Source organism: Pinus tabuliformis, chromosome 9, assembly GCF_031772625.1.
Source record: "Pinus tabuliformis cultivar Carrire ecotype Pingquan chromosome 9, CPIR1, whole genome shotgun sequence".
Lineage (NCBI taxonomy): Eukaryota > Viridiplantae > Streptophyta > Pinopsida > Pinales > Pinaceae > Pinus > Pinus tabuliformis.
In genome coordinates, this window is record NC_142307.1 from 1,392,792,065 (window position 1) to 1,392,817,309 (window position 25,245).

Sequence of the window (25,245 nt, forward strand, 5' to 3'; positions counted from 1 at the left end):
AGCAACAGATTATGCACATAGGTACATCTACTTCAAGCGAGCCAGAGAAGAGCATCATGGATGTCTTCAAGGAAATAAAGGTCAGAAATGAAGCCTTGAAGATAAACACATACAACCAATTTTGGAAACAAACCTCTGGTGCCCAAAGCAGGCTACTTTCAGCCTTTGACTCAGAGAAGGGGAAAATGCAGATGGCATTCCTTCAGGCACAAGTTCCTCAGCCCAAAGGAGCATCAGATTATAAGAAGACATCTTTTGAGTTTGATATCAAGGACATACATCCCATTGACCAAATGGAGATGCATAAACAGACTGGAGAAATGATTTTCTCTACTGTAACTAGCACAACTATGACCTTGTCCAAGCTACAGGTAACACTAGCAAATGTCTAGTCACAACTAAAGATGGAGAAAGTTTTAGCTCTTGCCAAAGATACCAAGATTAAAACCTTGGAATATTTGGTAATTAAACTTGGTTATGATCCTGCAAACATCAATGCTGCAGAAGAGCTGATCAAAAAGAAGAATTTGGATATAGCAGCACTAAGGAAACAGTTGAAACTCCCAGCTACTGAAGATCCTCTAGCCAAGGATATTGTAGAAACAAAAACTGAAAAGGCAGACATGATGAAACTCATCATAGAATAGACTGCTCAGCTGAAACAAATGGAGACAGAGATGGAGAAATTAATCAAGGAAAAGGAGAAGGCTGCTAAACAGACTGCTCCTTTAGAAGCACTTCCTATCATAGTCATTCCAACTGCAATATCAACTACCACCAGTACAAGAGAGGCTGCAGACCAGTTAGCTAGTGCAGTTCAAAATATGTCCCTGTAGACTGAAGAGATTAAGAAACTGCAAGATCAAGTAAAACTACTAGAGGATCATCAAAAGAAGTGTGACATTTTTCATGCAGCAGAGCTTCAGAGAGCTCAGAATCAAGTTGAGGCATGGAAGAAGTCAACCACTGAGTCTTCCATTGGCTACACTCTTGGTAGTGTCAAAGAGATTATCTAGAACAACATCATAGAGGAGATTGATGAAATCTGGCCATGTATCTAGATCATTTTTGAGCAAAAGGAGTTAATGGAAAAGGCAAACCAGACAATTGCCAATATAAATGCTCAACTGGGAGAGATGCCTTCTACAACCAACAGCATAATAAGGTTTCTCAATTCTAAGAACATGTATGAACTGGATGATCTAGGAGTGGATGACAGGACTGAAACCATTCTGGAGGTAAAGAAAGTCCTAACTAAAAAGAACTTGGTAGTACAGTTAGCTGAGAAGTGTCACACTCTGGAAATTGTAGTTAACAGATTTTTCACAAGAATTGATGCCTTAAACAAGAAGGGTCTGCCTTCACTGTTTGTCATCAATGATAAGCTAATGACCAGGGAGGATTACTTGAAGAAGCTACAGGACATTGCCAAGGACACAGCCAAGTCCTCCAACATCAAAGGTTCCATGATAGGCAGGGCATTCTATGAGGCCATCAATAACATATGTTTTATTCAGAATGAGATAAAACATATTTTTACTGTAAAACCAACTTTTGCCAAGTATACTGAGGTAGATGAGATCTACCATAGAGTAACTAAAATATCAATTCCAAATGAAGAACGGTGGGAAAAGCTGTGTGAATATCAGGATTAGAAGACAGATCAACTTGGCCAGCGCAGCACCAGAATAGTGGCCACTCAGCAACAGTTTTCCATCAAAACAGGGCCAGATGTTCAGATTCATTCTTTTGGACCGAATTGCTTCTCTTTCTGTTAAATTTTAAGTAATAATAGCATGCCTCATCACTCAGGCATTGATTGTAATATTTTGTATTTTTGTTTAAATACTTCATTCTGTCGAAGTATTCAGGGTTGCACCCTTGAGCTAGTTACCAGACAGATTTGTACTAAGCTGGAGCATTTTTGATTGAATAAAAGATTATGGATTTACTTCATATGGCTTGTCTCTCTGTGAGTTATTTTCTTATGTTTTTCATTATGTATTCCTCATATAATTTATTTCATTTACAGTCATCCGATTGAAAATTTAATTGAATTTCAGTTTCATTTTGAATCCGCTGTGAAGTTGTAGTTTAATTAAGAGATTAATTTACAGGACTGTCTATTCTTGTAAATTCCTCTTTGAATTTAAATTGCACAAGATTTCTGAAATGACTTGATTATATTTTGTTAATTAGGAAAACACAGTTTTCTCAATTTCTGCTTGTAAATGGTGAAATACTCTATCTGAATATTAAATCATTTATATTTCTCTATATTCTTCTTATCCATCACATTTAAAATCAAAATAACCATATGTATTTAAAGAACAACCTTTTGTTTTATTAAAGATCTTTCTAAGTTTAAAGCACTTGTTAAAAAGCAGTTCACTGGTCATCCAACCATTAAAATCAAACAAAATATTTTAGATGCTTTGGCATAGCCAATTGACCTTAGGTTATCTCAAAGGACAACAACATCCAACCCAAAAGAAAGGACAATGGACAGGGAATAGATGGAGTATATTAAGCAATGTTACCAGACTCGGAATCGGCAATAAATCGGCGAGGCAAAAGAGCGAAGAGTTTTAATCGGATTGGGGAAAAATCGGGAAAAAATCGGTGAATTCAAAAATAGATATACACATATTGAATTAAAAAAAAATATTTTCATTGATATTCAATAAAGCCATGATCAAACAATGCATAATATCAATAGATGTCCAAAATATCATGAATGAATAAGTATCTCGTATATGTTACGAGTCCAAACATGATCCAAAGTACTAAGTCCTAAATCCTAACCAATGACTACATAGAACCAGAAGCATTTGCTTCTAAAAGTTTATAAAATACTGCATAATAATCAGTAAAAAAGCAGTAACTGAAATCTCTTGATTGCTATTGAAATGATACGATAATGGTTTGCTACTGAAATCTCTGACAAAGCACACGCTTAAGCTACACTAGAGCACACTGCACACTACGCCTCTATTACACTGCAACTCTATTACGCGAAGTAAACTAAAACTGAAACCATGCCTCTATTACCTCTCGGTGTATGAGTTGCGGGCTTGAGCTGTGAGAAGTCGGTTACAGACCAACGTAACCTAACTAAACCACACAACGAAAAATGCGAGAACCCTAAAATTTAAAACCCATGCTCGCCAAGTTGAGGGCTGAAAATCACCTCAGTTGCCTAAATCGCAATTAATCAGTGAGTCACAAGTCAAACTCGCGTTGACCAAGAGTCAAACTTGGTCAACGCGAGTTTGACTCGCCCAGAGTTGAATCGGATCGTTTGAGGGAAGAGCAGAGTTTGACTCGTGATTAATCGCGAGTAATCGGAGATTCATGTTTCACTGATATTAAGTATCGAAAGGACATGGGCATGTTATCTTTATCAATGCACCTCGGTGGTACCCCTCTCCCCAAGAGTAGCAACACTTGACTAGGTAGGAAAGTGATGATGACCACCAAGGTGAAACAAGGCAAAAGACATAATTTCCAAGCATCATGATTCATTATTTGATTCAACCCATGATCCCTACTTTCATGCCAAATACATTGAACACAAACAAATGTACCTTATGTGTGTCAAGGCACCATAGGCGTCAATGAGTGAGCTGAGCATGATATAAGAGGCATCTGTGGGCTGCTGTCTGTGGAGAATGCTGAATAGGCGTCAATGAGTGAGCTGAGCATGATATAAGAGGCATCTGTGGGCTGCTGTCTGTGGAGAATGCTGAATGTTGTCATTGGGACCACACTCTTTGATGTGCATCATAGAAGAAAAAACCTCCTCTGGTTACCTCCTAAAAGTAAGGGGGAACAGATCTTTTACATGACATCTGCAAGCTATTTGGCCTTTAACTCCAAAGCTTGGAACCGTTGTCTATTCTTTTGACTGTCAAGTCTTTTTGGAATAGGTGCATCGTTGAATATCATAGGCTCATACTTGTTATGATCTGATCTCTAAGTTAGTGCATCCATGAAGTTGCCAAAGTCCTGTCTAGGGTTTTGGAGATCCATCTCTCACCCCATCTATGGGTTGCCCATAAAAATATTGCGATGCCACAACAAACTTATCCTACTGTTGTAAATGTATTACACCTTGAATGCAAATTTGATCTTGCTTAACCACGTCTGTATTTCCACTTCACCACCAAAGTTGTATTGTGGGATTTTCATCTGAAGTTTTAAATTGGGTCTATGAGAGTTCCGTGCAGCCAGTGTGCTTGGAGGGATGTTACCTCCTGTTCTCCAAGGGTTCACTTCTTGATTCATACTCTTCCTCAAAGATTTTATGGTTGTGGAATGGAGTATTTCAAATTTGGCTATAGATCAATGGTCCTTTTGCCTAGGGTTTTGGCTGCATCATCTGCCTCATTTCTTTTGGAAACTTCATGAATCTTTTATGCAGCTCTTTCTTAGTCACATATTGGAATTTGTCCCTTGGCATTTTTTCTTTGCATAGCAAGAGCAAAAATCCATTGAAACTCGGATACCAACTTGCAATGTTCCTACCCCCGAAATGGAACTACTTTTTGCGAATACTTATGTAACAGAATAAAAAAACTAAGAGTAACAGAAAAAGAGCCAACATCAGAGAAAATGGTGGGGGCATCTACACACCCAAGGGTAGATTGGATCTGCAAATCCGAGTAATGGAGGGAGAAACATCCAATAAACTGGTTGATTATATTGAAGAAAATGGTAATATTTACAAATGAGAGGGAATCCCCTATTTATACAAAAAAGAGGCAGAGGCCCTAACTATAATTTTTAGTAACTAATAAAAGTTATAAAGACTTTTTTTTTTGTTGGCTTGACCCACGGGGGATTTGAACTTTGAATCTCATGGTTTACATAGTAGTTCATAACAAGACGATCACCAATTGAGCTGCCTCTGTGGGCAATATAAAGGTCCTAATTACATATAATTGGTTTTTAATTTTTTTTTTCAAATAGTAAAATATGATATTTTATAGGCCTAAAACTAGAACACTATTACCAAATTCATGAGCATAAGTACATAATAGATCATGTACGTGTAGTCTAGTGCCCTATAAAAATCTTGTGGTTAGGTGCACAGCAGAAAAAATTACATGCTTAAGTCAAATTGGTCATGGGAACTATGTTTGTCAGACCAGTTTACTACCTAGTGAAGAGGCATGCTTCAAGCACATTCAGCTCAAGACTTTGTAAATAAAAGGATTATGGCAATGTTCACACTGGCCCGTTTGTTTCTGCTTAAAACAATATCAGCTCAAAGCTTAGTGTGTTTTAAGTTTGAAAACACTGACTAGGGTTTTGCAAGTGCCTTGACTTGCTAGCTAGACCATATTTTAATTATCATGGTTGAAAATTTTATTTAATTTCTGCAAGTTTTAAAGAAAGAATCAAAATTCTAAGTTCCTGCAGGTTAAGGGTGGAATTGATGGTCTGATTGTTAGCAGTATAGATCCAAACAATGAATTTTGAGATAAAATCTTTTGTCTAGACTAATCCAGGTCATGTTTTTGTTTTATCTGCAGGCTTATATGTAGATGAGAACAGTCTCAAGCAAAACTTTGTTGACAAGTATGGGAAGATGTCAGTAACAGAACTGAAGGACAGTAGAGAATTTTATGAAGATGTGATTGGAAATGATTTGAGTTTAGCAGTGAGGCTTGATATTGTGTATAGTAAATTAAGTATTGGTTCAGTGCGTAGTGCCTTTGAAGTATTAATTGGGAGTCAACTGCGGAGATTCAGTGGAAGCCAGAACAAGGAATTATTGCAAAGGTTCTTTTAAAAATTTACAATATTTTATCAAATAAATGTTAATTTGACTAATGATACAATGAATGACTTTATTTTAGTTCTAAGCCAGCAGCTTTGGGAGTCTCCGACCTTTTTCCAGAAGGGATAAATCTAGGAATGTTTAAGTATAAATTTTTTTGGGCTGCATCTTTAGACTATCTCCAGAAGAACAATGTGGATCTTTTCTGCGGATTTCAGTTACAAATGATCTTTGAGTTGGAGGTGCAGGTGGATGGCAAATAGACATGTTGAGATTCAAACACTGCCTTTCATGCTAATTTAGATCCTATTTCCTTTATTCGATGTGTATTTTTTTCTAAAATCTTCAGGATCTGGATAAATCTTTATCAATTTTATTTAGTTGATATTTAAGCTTCTGTGTGGTAGGTTTTATAGATTATTTCCCTTCCCATGGAATTTAGAATTCAGTTTCAAGGGTAGCATATGGTACATATTTTGTGCTAACATAAACATGTTATGTGTTTAGATTCACTTCTCAATTTAAGGATGAGTACAAGCTACCACGTGGCACAAAAATACAGTTTACTAGATTACCTGGCCAGGTTCTCCAAACGAAAAGTAAGTGATCTATACTTCACTGATATAAGGTTTTAGTTGGACCTCCTCCCAGTCAATTAGAAATAGAAAGATCGGGTCCATATAGCGCACCGGCATTTAGCTGCAAACATTTTGGAGTAATCAAGGAAACTGAACTATGGCCTTTTTGTGTTCAAAATAAAAAATTTATTCTCCTTTTTGTTTTCCTATACACATTTTATGTTGAAGTTTGGATCTCATAGATGATCTCCTGCAAGTTGCAGACAAGTTCTGAGCTGGTTAGAGGAAGTATTGCTCTGGGCTTCTTCTTTACATATGATTTTTGTAACCCCTCATGCAAAATATAGTTTTCCTTGAATTGCACATTCATAAGTGTGTTGACTTGATTTATGATTAATAGCATCATGTTTCTTTGTAAATTGCAAGAGGCACTTAGTGGATTGCATTTGTCTTGTAAGTTGTGATTACTAGCTATCTATTTGAATGTGTATTTCCCAAAAAGTAGACAACTGGACTGGTAGGAAACTGCTTTCTGATATACTGAACAGAATAAGGTCTACTGAATGCCATATTTTGAGCATATTTCAAGATAACCACTGTACAGAATATCGTTTTTGACCATTTAAAGCTAGCATGGAGTATTGATTATCTCTTCAAAATGCATGTTTCATATATTTTATTTTCTTCAGTGTTCATTAATGCATTGTACATAAGACTTGGATTACCATAAGTGGAATAATTCATTTAATTCATTTTTTGTTTGTAGTTAATGAAAAGGAGGTTGGACGCATTCAGAGCCCACTGCTGTGTCGTTCTTTGTTTGACCTGTATATTGGAGATTATCCATTTGACCAGGAGGCAAAGGAAAAATTTGGAATGGGCTTGGCATCTCTTCTGACCCAGTAGATACAGGCATGGTGCTTTTTCCTTCCATCAATCAATAATTGAGGAATGCTGTTTTTGTTTTGAAGATCTTATGATTAAAAATAAAATGTATTTTCTTGGTATAAAGAAGTAGCCTATAACATTTTCCATTTCTATAGATGAAATGTGCAGAATATTGTAGCTGATGTGTTCATTTGAATATTGAGGGAGTTAGTAGTGACCCCACTTTCTCTCCCCTAATAGAGCCCTTTTATTTTGTTAAAAGACTCAGAATTAATATTCTAAATGAATTGACAAGTAGATAAAATATTTTCTACGTTGTATATGATAGAGTGCCCTTTCCAGGAAGGTTACCTTAGCTGTTCGATGTTAATGTAATTGGTAAGATAAGCATTTATAACCTAAGTATTATAAAGTTTAAACTATTGGATATGGCATATTCCCATAATGATCAAAAAAGTGGCGGGGTTGGTCGCAATTACATTCATAGACATAAATATCAGATTAAATAACCATATACATAAAGAACCAATCTGGATGCCACCTCTAAAAAATCATAGAACATAGAAAGTGTCAAAAGGGAGTTTGGAATATGAAATGGATTGTCATTTTTATTACTGATAGAAACTGGTAATTACAAGAACACTCAAAGCTCAGAGAGTCATATCTCTCCCGAGAAATTACAAGATTTAGAATGACAACATGATCCTTCCTGAGATTGACTGCTGTGGCATTTAACAGATAAATATCCTTGCATAGCAAGAGAAATCTGTAGGCTCCCTGGCACACAAAGCAGACTCAGTCTAAAGATCGACACAGACACAAACACTCATCCTAAAAGATCCGGCCACTTTAGGTTCTTCCCTATGCTCACACATAGAGACACAGGCTTCTCAGATCCTTACTCTAGACTTGACCCAAATGCCTTCATCTGGGCATTCCTCTTCTTTATATAGCCCATTCCTTGAGAAAAATCTTCCCCCGTGAAATCTATGACTTCAAAAGTAAGATTATCCGTGCAAGGAAATCGTCCGAAAAAGAAGGATTTGATAGTCCCGTGCAAGGGTATCAGAATCCTTACAATTATTATGTGACATAAAGAAAGTAAAATGTCAGGAATCATTGCTTTCAGGTAACCTTGAAAGGACATCCGCGCAAAGATTCACAGACATATCTAGTATTATGTGCTAGTGTGTACAAAATGGAGATTCTTTTATGAAGAACCCATGAAAGAAACGTCTAACACCATTGTCGGTTAGAAAGACTTTACAATACAAAAAATGACACTTGTGGGTGGGTATAGTAACTATGTCGGAAATGATCTATGAGACTTGTGGAAAAGAATTGGACTGTAACTTCTTTTTCAGATTCCCAAATCTGATCTTCGTGATTTTCTGATTTTCTGGCGGTTGAAGAAAATTAATTTCTTCAAAAGTATTATCTTCTGGATCTGATTGATGATGAAAGTCATTGTATTCCATTCTGGTCCCATCAGTGCTTGAGGCAAGTTGTCTTGCACAAAATCTTTGGCTTACGAACCAGTGAGTATGACCACATCTCCTTATTGCATTTAGGAAAGTGATATCTTCTATTTCCATGACATCTTTAAGACTTTTATACAAAACTCGAGTATGGAGTGAGCCGGGTACAGAAAAACCATCAATCTTCAATCGTGTGAACTGATAGGGCATGGTAAGGATAACATTGAGACCATGGATTTTCCACCAATCTATAAACTAATCTGGGAGAGGATCGTCTTGATTCATTCTTTTTGTTGGCTGGTCTTCATGGCTGAAATCAAATTGGAGATGATAGAAGAAATTGGATGAGATATTTTCTAAATTCATCATTTGGAAGAAGGCAGACTTTTGTCTTTCTGGATCAAAATCAGTCCTTCTAAGAGGATTGTTAAATTGTTTAATTGTGAGTCTGCAATTTCCAATTCTGTTATCATCTTCATAGTAAATTTCATAAGCAATATTCCCAATATGAGCCAAATAATCAAGTTCTTGAATGGCCAGGTCATTTTCAACTTCTTGGTCATCCCAAGTCCAGAGGTTGGGAATTCCTTCTCTCCACCTTATCTCTTTTACTGGGTACCATTCATCATCATGATCAAATAGCATGGTACGACTGATATTGGGATACTTGACCCATCCATAAGGGGTTTCTATTTCAACACAATCTTCGACTCTTCTTATGAAATTGCAGGCTAGAGAATGAATCGAATTCTTTTATAAGAATTCCTTGGATAGCATATCAGCAAAAGAATTCTTGTGGCCAGGAATGAATTAAATTTCAAAATTATATTGACTGAGTGTCATCATCCATCTTACCATTGCAGCATCTTCAAAATCACATTTTTGGATGGCGAATTTTAATGCCTGACAATCAGTTTTTACTAAAAACCTTGTATAGATAACAAAATCTTTGAATTTTTCAATTCCCAGACAGACTGCTTTGAGTTCTTTCTTGAGGCTTGCCCAGTTTGTCTGAGTTGTAGACCATAATCCAGAGGCATACTGGCAGATTTCTAGAGGTTCTTTCTTTTTCTCTGGATTTTCTTGGCAAAGAACAACTCCCCATCCAATATTACTAGCATCTGTCATGATTACCTTTTTCCAGTTTTCTTGTATCGGACTTAAAGGTTGGATTCTGCGGATCCTTTCTTTGATTCTCCGGACAGCTTTAGTGCATTCTTCATTCCATGGGATCGGTTCTTTTTGCAACCTCTGGTTCAAAAGTTTTCTTTCTTGGGCACAATGCTGAAGAAATTTAGATACATAATTAAGGCTTCCTAGAAACCTCTGCAGCTGTGTTTTATCTAAAATTTCATCAAGAAAATTATCAATAAAATCCAGACTCCTCTGGATTACTTGGTAGGAGCCAAACTGTATATTGTATCCCAGAAAGTCTATCATTGTCTTAAATAATTTCATCTTTGATTCAGAAAGAACTATTCCTTTTTCTTTTATTCTCTGGAGGAACATCTTCAAATGCTTGATATGAGCAGGAATATCTTCTGAATGAATTAAAATATCATCAATATACTTTTTAAGAAAATCTTCCATACCTTCAAAGGTTTCGTCCATGATGCGCTGAAAGGCAGAAGGGGCATTTATCAAACCAAAAGGCATTATGTTCCATTCAAAATGGCCCTCTGGTACTGAAAAAGCAGTCTTCCATTTGTCTGATTCTTTGATCCCTACCTGCCAAAATCCTGATTTTAAGTCAAATTTAGAAAATATCTTTGACTTAGAGATTTGTGCCAAGATGGTGGATGGTTTTGGAAGAGGATAGGCATCATAGTCAAGCAAATTATTCAGAGGTTTATAATTTACTACTAGCCTTGGCTTTCCTCTGGCTACTTCAGCATGCTTATTAACATAAAATGCAAAGCAGGCTATTGGACTCTTACTTTTCCTGATCAGACCTTTTTGTAAGAGTTCTTTGATCTCTTTCTTGCAGAGGGTTAACTGCTCCTGATTCATCGGAATGGCCTTTGATCTTCTGAGTTTTCCATTAAAATCCTTTTTCAAAGGTAGCTCGACTTCATGCTTATGTACATGCCAGAAGGCATTTGGATCTTCCGAGCAACATTCCAAAAACTTACTCCTTAGATCTATTATTTCTCTGTCAAATTTTCCTTGTTCAATGTTTTCATCTATCCTGAGGATTTCTTTCTTTTTTTCCATCTTTGCCAACAAATTTTCTAACCTTTCAATCCGTTTTATTCTATTGGGTGAACTTGAATTTATGAAAGGAAAAAATAATTCCTTACCTTCTAGTTCCAGAAAATAGCCGAATCTCTTTGTTTGTTGGTCAAACTTTGCTCCATGTTTCTGGAAATTTTGAAAGAAAGGTGTTCCCAAATACATTGCGCAATCCATACCTGTGACAATTGGACAAACAACTTTGATTCCAATGGATTCTGTAAGAAATATATCCACTGAAACTTCTGAAGTGGTCTTGATATCTCCGCTAGCCGTTGTGACTTTTGGACAACTTGTAGGTCTTAAGAGATGAGATTCTACGACTGAATTATTTACAATATTAAGCCTGGAATCAGTATCCATGAGGACTTTCCAGTATTCAAATCTGGTACCAATTTTGATTTTGAGCTTAATGCAATACATCACATCTCCAGTAATTTGATTGCATCCTAGACCAATCCAATCTGTTTCTTCATCAGAATCATGCTCATGAATTTCTACTCCTTTAAACGGTTTTTGATGATAAGTATAATTCTGTGTTTGGGCTGAGAAAACAGGTTGTTTTGAACTGGATCCTTGTTCATTTTCGGCTTTCATTCTTCTGAGTTGACAGTCCTGATGACTTTCAATACAAAGCCTTCAGTTCTCCTTCACTGTCTTTCTCAATTCTTTTATTGCTCTATGGATGCTAGGCAAGTTTTGTGGTAGATCTTCACCAAAATCTTCTTGCCTGAATTGTCTTGTCAAAGCTTCTACTGAAAAAAGAGATGCTGGTGGCACATATCCTCTGTTAGGATTATTTTGCTTTGCTGGTTTTGAACTTAACTGATTTACTAGCAATTCTTTATACATTTCTTTCAACTGGGGATCTGTGGCTGCCATCATTTGTGCGAACAAATTTTTTGTTTGTTCTTCTGTCTCAGGTTGTTTCATCATATTTAGAGAATGACACTGGGAGACATCTGGATCACCACAATCACAATTATCTTTAAAACATTCTACATAGTGGGGACCATTACAATATTCATTAGAGTCAGAATTAAATCTATTTACATAATCTGATTCTTCTTCACTAGTGATTTCTTCACAACTTTCAGGCAAATTCAAATAATTTACCTTTCCAGATTTATTTCTGTAAAAGATTTTCTTTTTACCTTTCTCTGATTTATCTTTCTTTCTGTCTTTTTGTAAGTCTGGACAATTTGGGGAAATATGTCCTTTCTGGTTACAATGGTAACACTTGAATTTCTTCTGTCTGGAGTATAGTTGTGTCTTTTTGTAATCCTTTGGTTTTTTCTGATGGATGGTTCTTTTGCCAGAAATATTCCTTCTAGAGTGCTTCTTTTTCTTGTAAGCACTTTGTTCTCTCCCCTCTAAATTTTTAGGGGCGGAAAGATGCCATTGTTTGCATAAGTGTTGATAACCATGCGGCTTTCTTGGATTTGTGGCTGCTCGAGCAATTTTCATTTGTGAGCAGAGTTCAACAATTATTGCTTTAACTGCTTGCCGAATAACTCCAAATTTGTAGTCACCAATCTTTCCAGGTAATTTAGTGACTATGGCTTGTGAAACCCATAATGGTAAAGAAGAGATGAATATTTCTTTCCATTTTGGTTCAAGAATGAGTTTAGGAGATAAAGTATGCAACCGGTGTAGGAACTCATTAAAATACTCATCAAAATGCTGCATATTATGGAGTTTCATAGCAACCAAAGTAATAGCAGTTAAATCATTGTTAATTTGTGGAAACCCAATGAAATTTACAGTGATGCCATAAAGTAAACAACCAATCATATTGTTTACAGGGAGTGATGTTGTCGGGTCCATGTATACACTTCCATCTGCATTCAGAACTTGTGAGTTTTCCCATGTTGTTAACAGAGCAGGATCTTTCAATGTTTCAGCTTTTAACCATGAGTCTAAAGATCCTTCAAACCCACCAATAATTCTTCTGGTGGAATTAATGGGTCCAATATCATCAGCCAAATAAGTTCTATAACAAACAAGCATAGAATGCATAACTGATAAAACTTCTGCCTCAGTGCAATTATCTATATTCCACGAATATGTGGAAGATGCAGACCAATCTTTATGGTATTCAGATTTCATCAAGTCTCTTCTATCTGGGGCAGGGCTCCAGGTAGAGTTCCAGGTAGATCTGGATGTGGTTGCATGGACCATATGATCTTCAGGAATGTTAAACTGAGCTTTGTCTTGAGGAGAAAAATTCTGTACATACTCCTCAAGTTTCTCTAAGGAAGGTTCCTCATCATCTATCTCTATCTTATGCAACCCGGTATCTTCTTTGTCTTCCTCATCATACCACTGTTTTCTTCCTGTTTCTTCTTCTTTTACATTTTCCTCCTCTGCTTTCTTCATTTTGATCCATTCTGTCAAAGAGGAAGTGGTTGATGTACTAGAATGTGAGGATGTTATGGGATTTGATTTTAGATGTCCAAAATAACTTGGGGCAACAAAAAGACTGTATGGATAAGAGGTTCCTGGTTTGGGAAACTCTATTTCTATAGGCTGCTTTATAAGACTTGATACTGAACCAGAGATAGTGTAGGGCATCTGTGATGAAGGTTCACTAAACAAGGTAGTGGATTTGTAAGAGTCTGATGAAGGCTTCTTCTTCAATAATTCAACAGAATTGGAAACATTCAAAACTTGCTTCTTTATAACATCAAGACTAGAATTTACTTTAACAATTTCTTTCCCATGAACTATAGCTGCATCAACTATCTTCTTTTCTGTGGATATTCTGAGTTTATCCAAACTTTCAGCTATATGTTTATCATTTTCTGCTAAAGTCTTGACATTATCATTCAAACAAACCAAAGCATAATCCTGCTTCTGCAACATTCTATTCATTACGTCTTTCAGAATGTTATTCATTTCTTCTATGGATTTATGCCAGTTTCTCAGATATTTTTCCAAACTGGAAAGAGCAAGATTAGTCCAGTTTGTGGCAAGGACAGAGTCTTTCACCGAGTCTTCTGTTTGGATTGGGAAAAATTTGAAGATTTTCCCATCATTTTTTCTGATGACAAAATTTTTCCAAGGTGGAAAATCATTGTCAGTTTCATAGATCTGTCCATCAAAAAGTTCCCATTTATGTTTTGCAGGGGAACCAGATCTAATCATGTTTATCTACAAGCAGCTGCAGATATCTTTTATCAATTTTTCTCCTTTCACTCTTATGGCCTGCAAATCTTTGGGCAGGTTGGGTTTGGATAACATGCTTTGTATTTTTGGAGAAAATTCTGGAGTCACAAGGGGAGATGGAATAGTAACAGGATTGGATTCCATCTTTTCTGCTACAAAATTATCAACATTTAGAATTCTCTTCTACTTAGCCTGATTTAAGAAATTTTTCCTCAAGGATTCCTCTATCTGATTAGAGGAAGGATAATACCACTCATAAAAGGAAATCCATTGATTGTTGGATTTCATCCATTTTTTCCATTCCTCATTTTTCTGAATGTTGAAATTTTTCTTTTCTTCTTTAGGCAACAGTCTGAGTTCTTCAACATATTTGTTTTCAGATTTATGTGTGAAAATGTCCCAATTAAACATTTTCTTTTTCCATTGATTGTCAGGATCATATGGACTAATTCCTTTATAGATTTTCAGAAAGGCAGAAATTTCATTATCTGAAGGAATTTCCACATGCCTTGGAATTTTATTTTTGGGATTTTTTCTGTATGATGGAATTTCTGATCCATCTGTGAAGCCTAAACCATGATGGCTGTTTTTCTGTGTTGACTGAATAATTATTTCTTCATGGATGCTGAAGAAATTTGTCTTAGTATATTCTTCTTCAGATTTACTTTTATCTGGTATAAAAGTAATCATGTTTATTCTCCTTCTGTCATCTTCAATATTGCCATGTGGATTTGGTGGAGGTGAAGAAAATTGACAGAAAGTTTTAGAGCAGTGTGGATGGTCACAGACAACAGCTAGGGAATTGCTGGAGGAAGCAATTTCACTCAGAACTAATTTTTTTACAGTATGAAGAAATGTAGGATCAACTGAAAATGTGGGACTAGTATTTACAGATGTAGAAATATTTACAGAGGGTCCACCATGCTCAGCTCATGACTCTGGAAAGATAGTATGGACATTACCATCTCTGGTGGTAAAGATTGTGGAGGAATTGATAGGAGAAGGTCGAGTTGGTTTTCTGATGGATTCCCATTTAGTAACCCATTCGGAAGGAGGTTTCAATTCAGACTGGGGAATCATCTGGGGTGCAATAAGATTCATTCCATAATCATGGGTGATTAAAGTGGTGAATTCAAATTGTGATGAGACAGATTTAACCATAGAAGGAGTAGTCTTTTTATAGAATTTGACTACCGAGGACCACCATATGGCTATGTTTTTACTATCATCTTCAAAATCATCATAACCATGTGTTTGTAAGCCTAACATCAAAGCATTTATAGCATTTGGATCTGTCAAGGCTATGGAGAAATCAGGAAAGCATGACCATGAAGCTGGGCCATAGGCAAGGGTTCCTTGGCATCCACCAATAAGGGCTTTAGGAAGAGTTTTCCATCGTTGATCAAAAACACAGGAGAAAAAGGCAACATCCTGGCCTTTCCGGTGTAGAGGCTGGATACTTATTTGAACATGGCCAAAATGGGCAAAATTATAGCCTGCTTTTCTGGCAGCATCAAACTTGGATTGATTTATGATATTCAGAGAATGGAGGATATTGCTATTTGAGGTTGTTTGCAAAACTTCTTCTTTGACCTTATATCTCCAGAACCGAATGGAGTCCAGTAATCATAAGTTTTTATAAACATTTTTCGGGTCTACTTTTGGAAGAGTCCAAGAATTAGATGCAACAGGTTCTGAAAATAGATTAACAGGCTTATCAAGGACTATAGACTCTATAACAGATGAGTTTCTTTTCTCTATATTTGCTTCTTCTTGTTCTTTTAGAATTTCTTCAAAGGATCTATCCCCAATTTCATGACGAGAACTAGATGCAGATAAAGAATCCATGTTAAAATTGGCAACTAGGCCAAACTTCATGTGGATCATCTTATTCATGGATGACAATATTTTTATTAGATTCCTCTCGTCGAGAGGTGTAGGATTGATATAAACATCATTTGATTCCGATAAGTATTCATGGAGATATGAATTTATTTTGATTATGGAATTATTATCAAGCCGACCTACAACTCATGTAGGCTCAGAAGCCCAACAGTCGCTTCTATTCAAACACCAACGTTGTGTATAAATACAGGAAGACTTTTCCTCATTTGGACACACTCATCTCATCACATCTCTCTCTCTCTACTGCGCAGAAAAGAGTCTCTTCTCTACTGCGCAGAAAAGGGTCTCTCCCTCACACATGTGAAGCCGGAAGCTGCTGAAATTGAAGCTGCAACTGCAAAAGTAAAGATTGACCTACACAGACTAGAAGATCTCCTCATCTAAATTGCGCTGTGGGTTCATCTGAACCTCCTCTAAAAGCTGCAACTTTTGGTGGTGGAATCAAGTCAATCCGACAGACGGTTTGCAAGATATCGACTGCCCTAGTTTGAAGCCAGAAGCTGCTGAAACTGAAGCTGCAACTGCAGAAGTAAAGATTGACCTGCGTGGACTAGAAGATCTCCTCATCTGAACTGCGCTGTAGGTTCATCTGAACCTCCTCTGAAAGCCGCAACTTTTGGTGGTGGAATCAAGTCAATTCGACAGACGGTTTGCAAGATATCGACTGCCCTAGTTTGAAGCCGGAAGCTGCTGAAACTGAAGCTGCAACTGCAGAAGTAAAGTTTGACCTACATGGACTAGAAGATCTCCTCATCTGAACTGCGCTATAGGTTCATCTGAACCTCCTCTGAAAGCCGCAACTTTTGGTGGTGGAATCAAGCCGATCTGACGATCGGTTTGTGAGATATTGTCTGCCCTAGTTTGATGATGAAGCCGCTAATGCTGATGCTGCTGATCTAGGGTTTGCTACTGTTGATATAAATCAGATTTATTGTACTATTTCTCTCTATTGAAGATAAAAGAAGATTTGATCAAAGGGTTTCCCCACACATTGTGGGGTTTGTCCCTGGCTAGCCGCCACATCTTGTGTCTCTTGTCTTGGCTTGTTTTCTGTCGATCGTTTAATGTTCTATCTGCACTTTACTTTATGTACATGTGATTGCTAATCAGTGGAATATAATAAGAAAAAGAAGTAAACTATTATAAGCATAGAACATACCATATCTTAACATGGTATCAGAGCTGAGGTGAAGATGAAGCCCGAGCAAGAGCAAGAGCAAGAGCAATCACCGAAGAGAAGATTGGCAAGGCTATCCTAAAAGAACGATGGAGTCCTCAACACTCTTTCCTGCCGAAGACAAGCTCCGTGAGAAAGCTGACTATCACGGATGGAAGATGTCAATCGATCTAACCTTTGAGGATCAAGGAGTGTTGGATGATGTGAGAGGAAATATTGTTGAGCCTCCATCAAATGCACCTCCTGCTGCCAGGAACAAATGGAAGAACGGAGAAATTAAAGCGAAGAAGATCATCCGGGACTCTATTGACAAGCGCTTGGTGGCCTACATCTCTGAACTAGACACCTCCAAGGAAATCTACGATAGACTGGTGAGTTTATTTAAAGTTAATGATGCAAATCAAGTTTTGTTTCTTAGAAATAAGCTGAGGGAAATCAAGAAGGGTAAAGATGAGAGTATGCAAGCATACTTCTTAAGAATCACCAAGATCAAGAACGATCTCCTATCTATTGGGGAGACTATTACTGACAGGGAAATGGCACTCACGACTCTTGGAGGATTACCATCCGAATGGTACATGTTCAGGACTACTCTTCTGAACTATAACGTAATTCCTGGTTTCGAGGAATTAATGGCTAGATGCATTCAGGAAGAAACAAGGGTAGAAGAACAAGAAATGCCCTTGCCTAAAGGTCCTCCTTCTGCTTTTTCTTCTCATGCTAAGAAAAGAAATAATTCCGGGTTTAAATCGAAAAGAAAGGTTGGACCTAAGGGTGGAAGAAAAGGTTGATGTTACATTTGCAATAAAGCAGGTCACTATGTAAGGGAATGCCTTGATAGAAAGGACTCTCACCGTGACAATGATCAAAATCCCTCTCATGGTAATCGAAGGGATGGAAAATTCAATAGCAAAGGTAAAAGGAATGCTGGAAATCAAGGAAGAGGACAACCATTCAAGAAGGCTAGAAATTCCAGGATGTATTAAATGCACCTGACCTCCGAAAGAACCTGGTGTCCATCTCGGCAATGGAAGACAAAGGCTACAAGGTAACCTTCAGTGATGGCAAGGTACGTATATGGAAAAATAATGTTAAAGATGCCTTTACTCTTGGGTTTCGTGTTGATTCATTATATCAGGTCGATGGAAGTTCGCTAGGTGTCATATCTTATGACACATCTCTTCAGTCCGAACTTTGGCATCGGAGGTTTGCCCACCTTCATTACAAAGCTCTACCCGATGTAAGATAGATGGTAACAGGGATGCCTGAATTCCAAGTAGAGAAAGAAGGTGTATGTCCGGGATGTGTCGAAGGAAAGCTCAAAAGGGGACCATTCCCTTCAAGTCAAAGCAAGACCTCCGATATATTACAGTTGGCTCACTCAGGCATATCTGAGGCAGGCATTAAGAGGGAGACTACTACACCACATACTCCTAAGCAGAATGGTGTGGCAGAAAGGAAGAACCGTACGATTGTGGAAGCTGTCTCTATGGGTAGATGATGTAACAATGCCTGATGTGAAGGTACCCATGGATCCTATTTATCCACCTGAGCCTCCCTCTTCTATGAATAGGCCTCCATGGCTTAGGGGGATACTTGATGATGCTGAAGGACATGCTGCACCCGAAGGAACCTTCCGTGAAAGTAAGAAACCTAACAGGTATCAGGGATACTTGACCATCATGAGCACGATTATACAAAATGAGCCTTCATCATTCTCAGATGCCATCAAGCATCAAGTATGGAAGGATGCTATGACGATTATGGAGAATGATGTTTGGGAAGTAGTTCCCAGACCCCAGGACAAGACAATTGTTACTTCAAAATGGCTTTACAAGATAAAGCTGCAGCAGATGGAAGTACGAAATAGTATAAGGCTCATTTTGTTGCTCGTGATTTCTCCCAGATGGAAGGTATAGACTATGATGTGATATTTGCACCTGTTGACAGATATACGACCATCCGCTTGATCATAGCCCTTGTGGCTTCACAAGGATGGAACCTACATCAGATGGATGTCAAGACCGCGTTCTTGCACGGTTCGATCAAAGAAGAGGTCTATGTGGAGCAACCCGAAGGATTTGAGATTTATGATTGAAAATCTCATGTATGCAGGTTGAAGAAGGCCCCCTATGGGCTGAAGCAAGCACCTCGAGCATGGTATGAGAGGATCGATAGCTACTTCATGAAGCTGGGATTCATTAGGAGTGAAGCCGATCCTAACCTTTACTTTAAGGTTGAAGATGACAAGCCTCTCATACTGGTGCTGTATGTAGATGACCTCTTTCTAACAGGTGCACACCCTCTCATTCAAAAATGTAAGAGGGAGTTGGCTTCTGAATTTGAAATGAAGGACCAAGGACTTGAAGTGTGGCAAAAGCCAAGGGAAATTTTCCTATCTCAAGGAAAATATGTGGTGAAGATTCTAGAAAGATTTGGTATGGTGGACTGCAAGCCTGTGACTACCTCGAGGATCTTAACTTTCAGAAGTTATATGGTAGTGATGTCGGATCAGATTTGGGAAATGCCTCTGAGTCTCAAAAACTCATTCGCGTTGATGTTCTTGGTGAACCTCCGTCCGAACATATGTTTTGCAGTTAGCATTGTGAGCTCATATTTGGTTGAGCCTCACTAGATTGGTGTCGAGAATCTTCTGAGATGTCTTCAAAACACAATCTCTCATGGATTGAGATACATTGCCAAAAATATGAAACTGCATGATTATTCGAATGTTGGTTAGGCAGGTAGTGTGGAGGATCACTGGAGCACTTTTTAGTGCTGTTTCTCTTTGGATTCTGCTTCGATATAATGGATGAGAAGGAAGCAGAAGTTAGTTGCCATAAGCACCGTCCAGACCAGATACATATCTACGAGTATGATCTCGTATGAAGCTGCCTGGTTGGGGAAGCTCTTCAATGAGCTGTTTGAACACATACCACTGTGATTCTCTGTAACAACTAGAGGTGGGATTCGATTATTGAGGAATCCCGTATTCGTCGATTGCTCCAGCAGATAGACATCATCTGGGATATGGTAAGTCGATGAGCAAGGAGGCTCCATCGCATTAAGATGATGTACAGGTCGATACACCTTGTCAAAGCCCCGAGGAAAGATCTAATCTGTGATTTTCCCAAACGACTTGGAGTCGTCAAGGAACCCTTGTACAAGGGTCTTGCATGTTGCATACATTGAGCTCTAGGAGCTCCAAGGGCTTGCGGTTCTTATTGGAGCAACATACGACCACAGGGTGACTCACCCTCCCCTGGTGGTGTGCACTGGAACAAGATGATTCGTTCTCTTGTGGGACAAGATGATTCGCTCTCTTGTGGAACAAGATGATTCGCTCTCCGGTGTAGCAGGATGATTAGTTCTCCTGTGAGGCCTGGATTGATGTGTTCTCCATGGCGATTGTAGCAGGATTGATGTGTTCTCCTGTGAGGCCTGGATTGATGTGTTCTCCATGGCGGCCTGGATTGATGTGTTCTCCATGGCGATTGTAGCAGGATTGATGTGTTCTCCTGTGAGGACAGGATTGATTAGTTCTCCTGTCGAGGCATCCTACCCATGCAGTCGGGGACTCATGGGAAGTACCTCTCATCTGATCAATGAGCAAGGAAATGAAGTTAGGGACCATAGTAGTATCGATGGACGCATCGTTGTATCTACTGTACTCCCTACGCTAGGATGACCTCCATTGATCTGGGATCAATGATACTGGTCTGGGACCAGTGGTAGGAGTTGTACCATACTATGACGCTGGCTTCGGGTCAGTTGAGACTGGTCTGGGACCAGTGGTACATACTTTGAGACTGACTTTGTGTCAGTGCAGTACTGGTCTGGGACCAGTGAGAGTGGTACATACTATGACGCTGACTTCGGGTCGGTTGAGACTGGTCTGGGACCAGTGGTACACTCTGAGATTGCGACACTGGTCTGGGACCAGTGGTAGGAGTGGTACCTACTATGAAGCTGACTTCGGGTCGGTTGAGACTGGTCTGGGACCAGTGGTACGCACTCTGAGACTGACTTTGAGTCAATGGAGGATGATACTGGTCTAGGACCGGTGGAGTTGTACCAAACTATGACGCTGACTTCGGGTTGGTTGAGACTGGTCTGGGACCAGTGGTACATACTCTGAGACTGACTTTGAGTCAGTATGATACATCCTCGATCATTTCTTCTTCTTCATAATTCGGACAAAGGCAGAGTAGAATAGAACAATGCAAGAGCAGAGCAGCACAAAGCATATCAGTACAAGGCAGAACAAGACAAAGCAGAATAGGCAGAATAGAGCAGAGTAGGGCAAGGGTCAGGCTGTACAGGGCAGTGCATTTGATGGATGAATAGTAGCGACCGACAGACAGATTGTAGATGAAGTTCTCCCTAGTTGAGAGGGAGTGTTAAAATTGGCAACTAGGGCCAAACTTCATGTGGGTCATCTTATTCATTGCTAATAATATTTTTATTAGATTCCTCTCATCTAGAGGTGTAGGATTGATATAAAGATCATCCGATTTCGATAAGTATTCATGGAGATATGAATTTATTTTGATTATGGAATTATTATCAAGCCGACCTACAACTCATGTAGGCTTAGAAGCCCAACAGTTGCATCTATTCAAACACCAACGTTGTGTATAAATACAAGAGGACTTTTCCTCATTTGGACACACTCATCTCATCACATCTCTCTCTCTCTCTACTGCGCATAAAAGAGTCTCTTTTCTACTGCGCAGAAAAGGGTCTCTACCTCACACATGTGAAGCCGGAAGCTGCGGAAATTGAAGCTGCAACTGCAGAAGTAAAGGTTGACCTGTGTGGACTAGAAGATCTCCTCATCTGAACTGCGCTGTAGGTTCATTTGAACCTCCTCTGAAAGCTGCAACTTTTGGTGGTGGAATCAAGTCAATCTGACAGCCGGTTTGCAAGATATCAACTGCCCTAGTTTGAAGCCGGAAGCCGCTGAAACTGAAGCTGCAACTGCAGAAGTAAAGATTGACCTGCATGGACTAGAAGATCTCCTCATCTGAATTGCGTTGTAGGTTCATCTGAACCTCCTCTGAAAGCCGCAACTTTTGGTGGTGGAATCAAGTCAATCCGACAGATGGTTTGCAAGATATCGACTGCCCTAGTTTGAAGCCGGAAGCTGCCAAAACTGAAGCTGCAACTGCAGAAGTAAAGTTTGACTTGCGTGGACTAGAAGATCTCCTCATCTGAACTGCGCTGTAGGTTCATCTAAACCTCCTTTGAAAGCCGCAACTTTTGGTGGTGGAATCAAGCCGATGCGACGGTCGGTTTGTGAGATATCGTCTGCCCTAGTTTGATGATGAAGCCGCTAATGCTGATGATCTAGGGTTTGATACTGCTGATATAAATCAGATTTATTGTACTATTTCTCTCTGCTGAATTATTGAAGATAAAAGAAGACTTGATCAAAGGGTTTCCCCACACATTGTGGGGTTTGTCCCTGGCTAGCCGCCACATTTTGTGTCTCTTGTCTTGGCTTGTTTTCTGTCGATCGTTTAATGTTCTATCTGCACTTTACTTTATGTACATGTGATTGCTAATTTGTAGAATATAATAAGAAAAAGAAGTAAACTGTTATAAGCATAGAACATACCATATCTTAACAATCCATGACAGCGTGAAGAAATAAGTATAGCGGAAGACAATTAACTTATGCAACTTCAGAGTAATAGATATAAATCTTCAGAATGCTGTGTACTAGATTTATCTGTATTATGATCGTAAACAGAGCAGGTTTCATGGCTCCTCCTGCAAAGAAATTCTAATCTCCTAGTCTTCAAACGCCATAGATGCCATCTTCGGCTTTAATAGGCAATAGACATTATCGAGACTCAAGCAAACTCAGATGTTCCCAACAGTATGCTCAAACGAAATGCAACTTGGCTCTGATACCATTTTATTACTGATAGAAACTGGTAATTACAAGAACACTCAAAGCTCAAAGAGTCATATCTCTCCCGAGAAATTACAAGATTTAGAATGACAACATGATCCTTCCTGAGATTGACTGCTGTGGCATTTAACAAATAAATATCCTTGCATAGCAAGAGAAATCTATATGCTCCCTGGCACACAAAGCATACTTAGTCTAAAAGATCGACACAAACACAAACACTCATCTTTTGCATGTGAATGAAGGCCCAAGTCAAACATTGTTTGAGAAACTGGCAATATGACATGGAGAGGATTACCTCTAACTTGAATTGGGACATTTTTTTTCCAAGGAAAATCTTGCAGGAAACCCAAGGGATGCTTCCCCACATTTGTTGATGGCATACTTAGTAAGCCTGTCTGTGTAGAGTAGTGCACCTCACCTAGGGATTTGAACTGGGCACCTGCACATGGAACTAGCCAAATAGCCAACAACATTGGCAACAACTAGTTGTGCTAACTCCTTATGTTGAATTATGACATTTTTGCACATGAAAGCTGATAAATATTTCTAGTTTATTTTGGAATCCAAGTAAAATTATGTTGAGAAAATTAATCTCTATGTGCGTGTGATAGTATGTTTAGTGCCAATTATATGTGAAAAGGGAGAGGGGAAATAGAGTATTTAATTGTATTGTACTGTTTGTAATGCCAGAAGCAAACTTTTATGGACATGAAGCAATAGCAAGTGCTTTTATTGATTTCGGTCTTTAATCTTTTAGAATGAATAAAATGTTGAAAAACAACAGAAAGATAGAATTTGTAATGTTTAATGTGCATATTCTATTTTCTGATGCAAGATATGTATGTAAAATACAACAAAAAATGTGTAACACATGCTTTTATTAAGAAATATCAGTGAAAACTAACCCTACTATAGATTGATAGGAGTTTTAATGTTCAACAAAATTTTGTACTTAGAGTAGTTTATTGTCTTCGAGATGATGTACTTGGGAAATGGCAGAATCCTCATGGCTTCTCTGTCCTGGTTACATCATCATTATAATTATAATGATAATAATCATCAATTTTATTTCTAGTTTATATTGGAGTCCAAGTGAAACTATGTTGAGAAATTTTTTCCATGTCCATGGTATAGAATGTTTAGTGCCAATTATATGTAAAAGGGGAAAGGGGAAATAGAGTATTTAATTGTATTGCACTGTTCTAATACGCACAAGCAAACTTTTATGAATGTGAAGCAATAGCAAGTGCTCATATTTATTTTTGTCTTTTATCTTTTAGAATAAATAAAAAGGTGAAAAACAACAGAATGTTAGAATTTGCAACGTTTAACGTGCACACTTTATTTTGCGATGCACGCAAGAATCAAGATACAAAAGAACGTGTAACACATGCTTTTTATAAGAAATCTCAGGGAAAAAACTCTACTATAAATTGGTGCAAGTCTTAATGTTCAACAAAATTTCATACTTGCAGGAGTTTATGCTCTAAGACATGATGTACTTGGGAAATGGCAGAACCCTAACGGCTTCTCTTTCCTGGTTACATCATCATGATAGTAATAAAAAAATAAATCAATAATAATAATAAATTTTAAGGTCATGACCTAGCCAAACACCAAATTGATATATGAGATCTCCACTACACAGCAATTGGACTGCTCAATCTATGAAGGTGTACATTCCTTAATCTGCCCTTTGGATTCAAATCTATGGTCTCTGAGGAGAAAACACGCACTGTACATAAAAATTGACTGTGAGTCTATAGTGAAATTAGGAGAGCTTCAAAATCTAGTATTTGACAGGTTTGTTGATATTGAGATATTAGAGCAGGAATTTCATGGAAAATATTAGCATGAGTTGGTAGTTGAAAATGAGAAAAGGAGAAAACCCTATTATTGCAGGTAGCTTTTGGATTGCAGAGCACGTTTCAAACTTGAGTTTTCATGTAGAAAAGTAAAAGTGGAGGGCATTTCTTGAAGAGCATTGCACGAGAAGCCTTTCTTGAACTTAGAATGACGACTATTAAATATTATGCTTTCCATTTGATGCAAAAACCATTTCATTGTTCGTACCAAAGAGAACAGTCTACTAGCTAATGATTGGTGTGTGA

General features: G+C 38.1%; 1 protein-coding gene across 1 annotated transcript in view; it reads left to right on the forward strand.

Moving 5' to 3' along the window:
• LOC149153723 (fatty-acid-binding protein 1-like) overlaps positions 1-25,245 on the forward strand; it is a 126,663-nt gene that overhangs the window by 88,926 nt on the left and 12,492 nt on the right. Inside the window, exons 2-4 of the mRNA XM_089440003.1 lie at positions 5,538-5,787; positions 6,293-6,384; positions 7,130-7,275. Of these exons, the coding sequence (XP_089296129.1) occupies positions 5,538-5,787; positions 6,293-6,384; positions 7,130-7,269 (482 nt within the window). The 3' untranslated portion in view covers positions 7,270-7,275. The remainder of the gene's footprint in view (positions 1-5,537; positions 5,788-6,292; positions 6,385-7,129; positions 7,276-25,245) is intronic.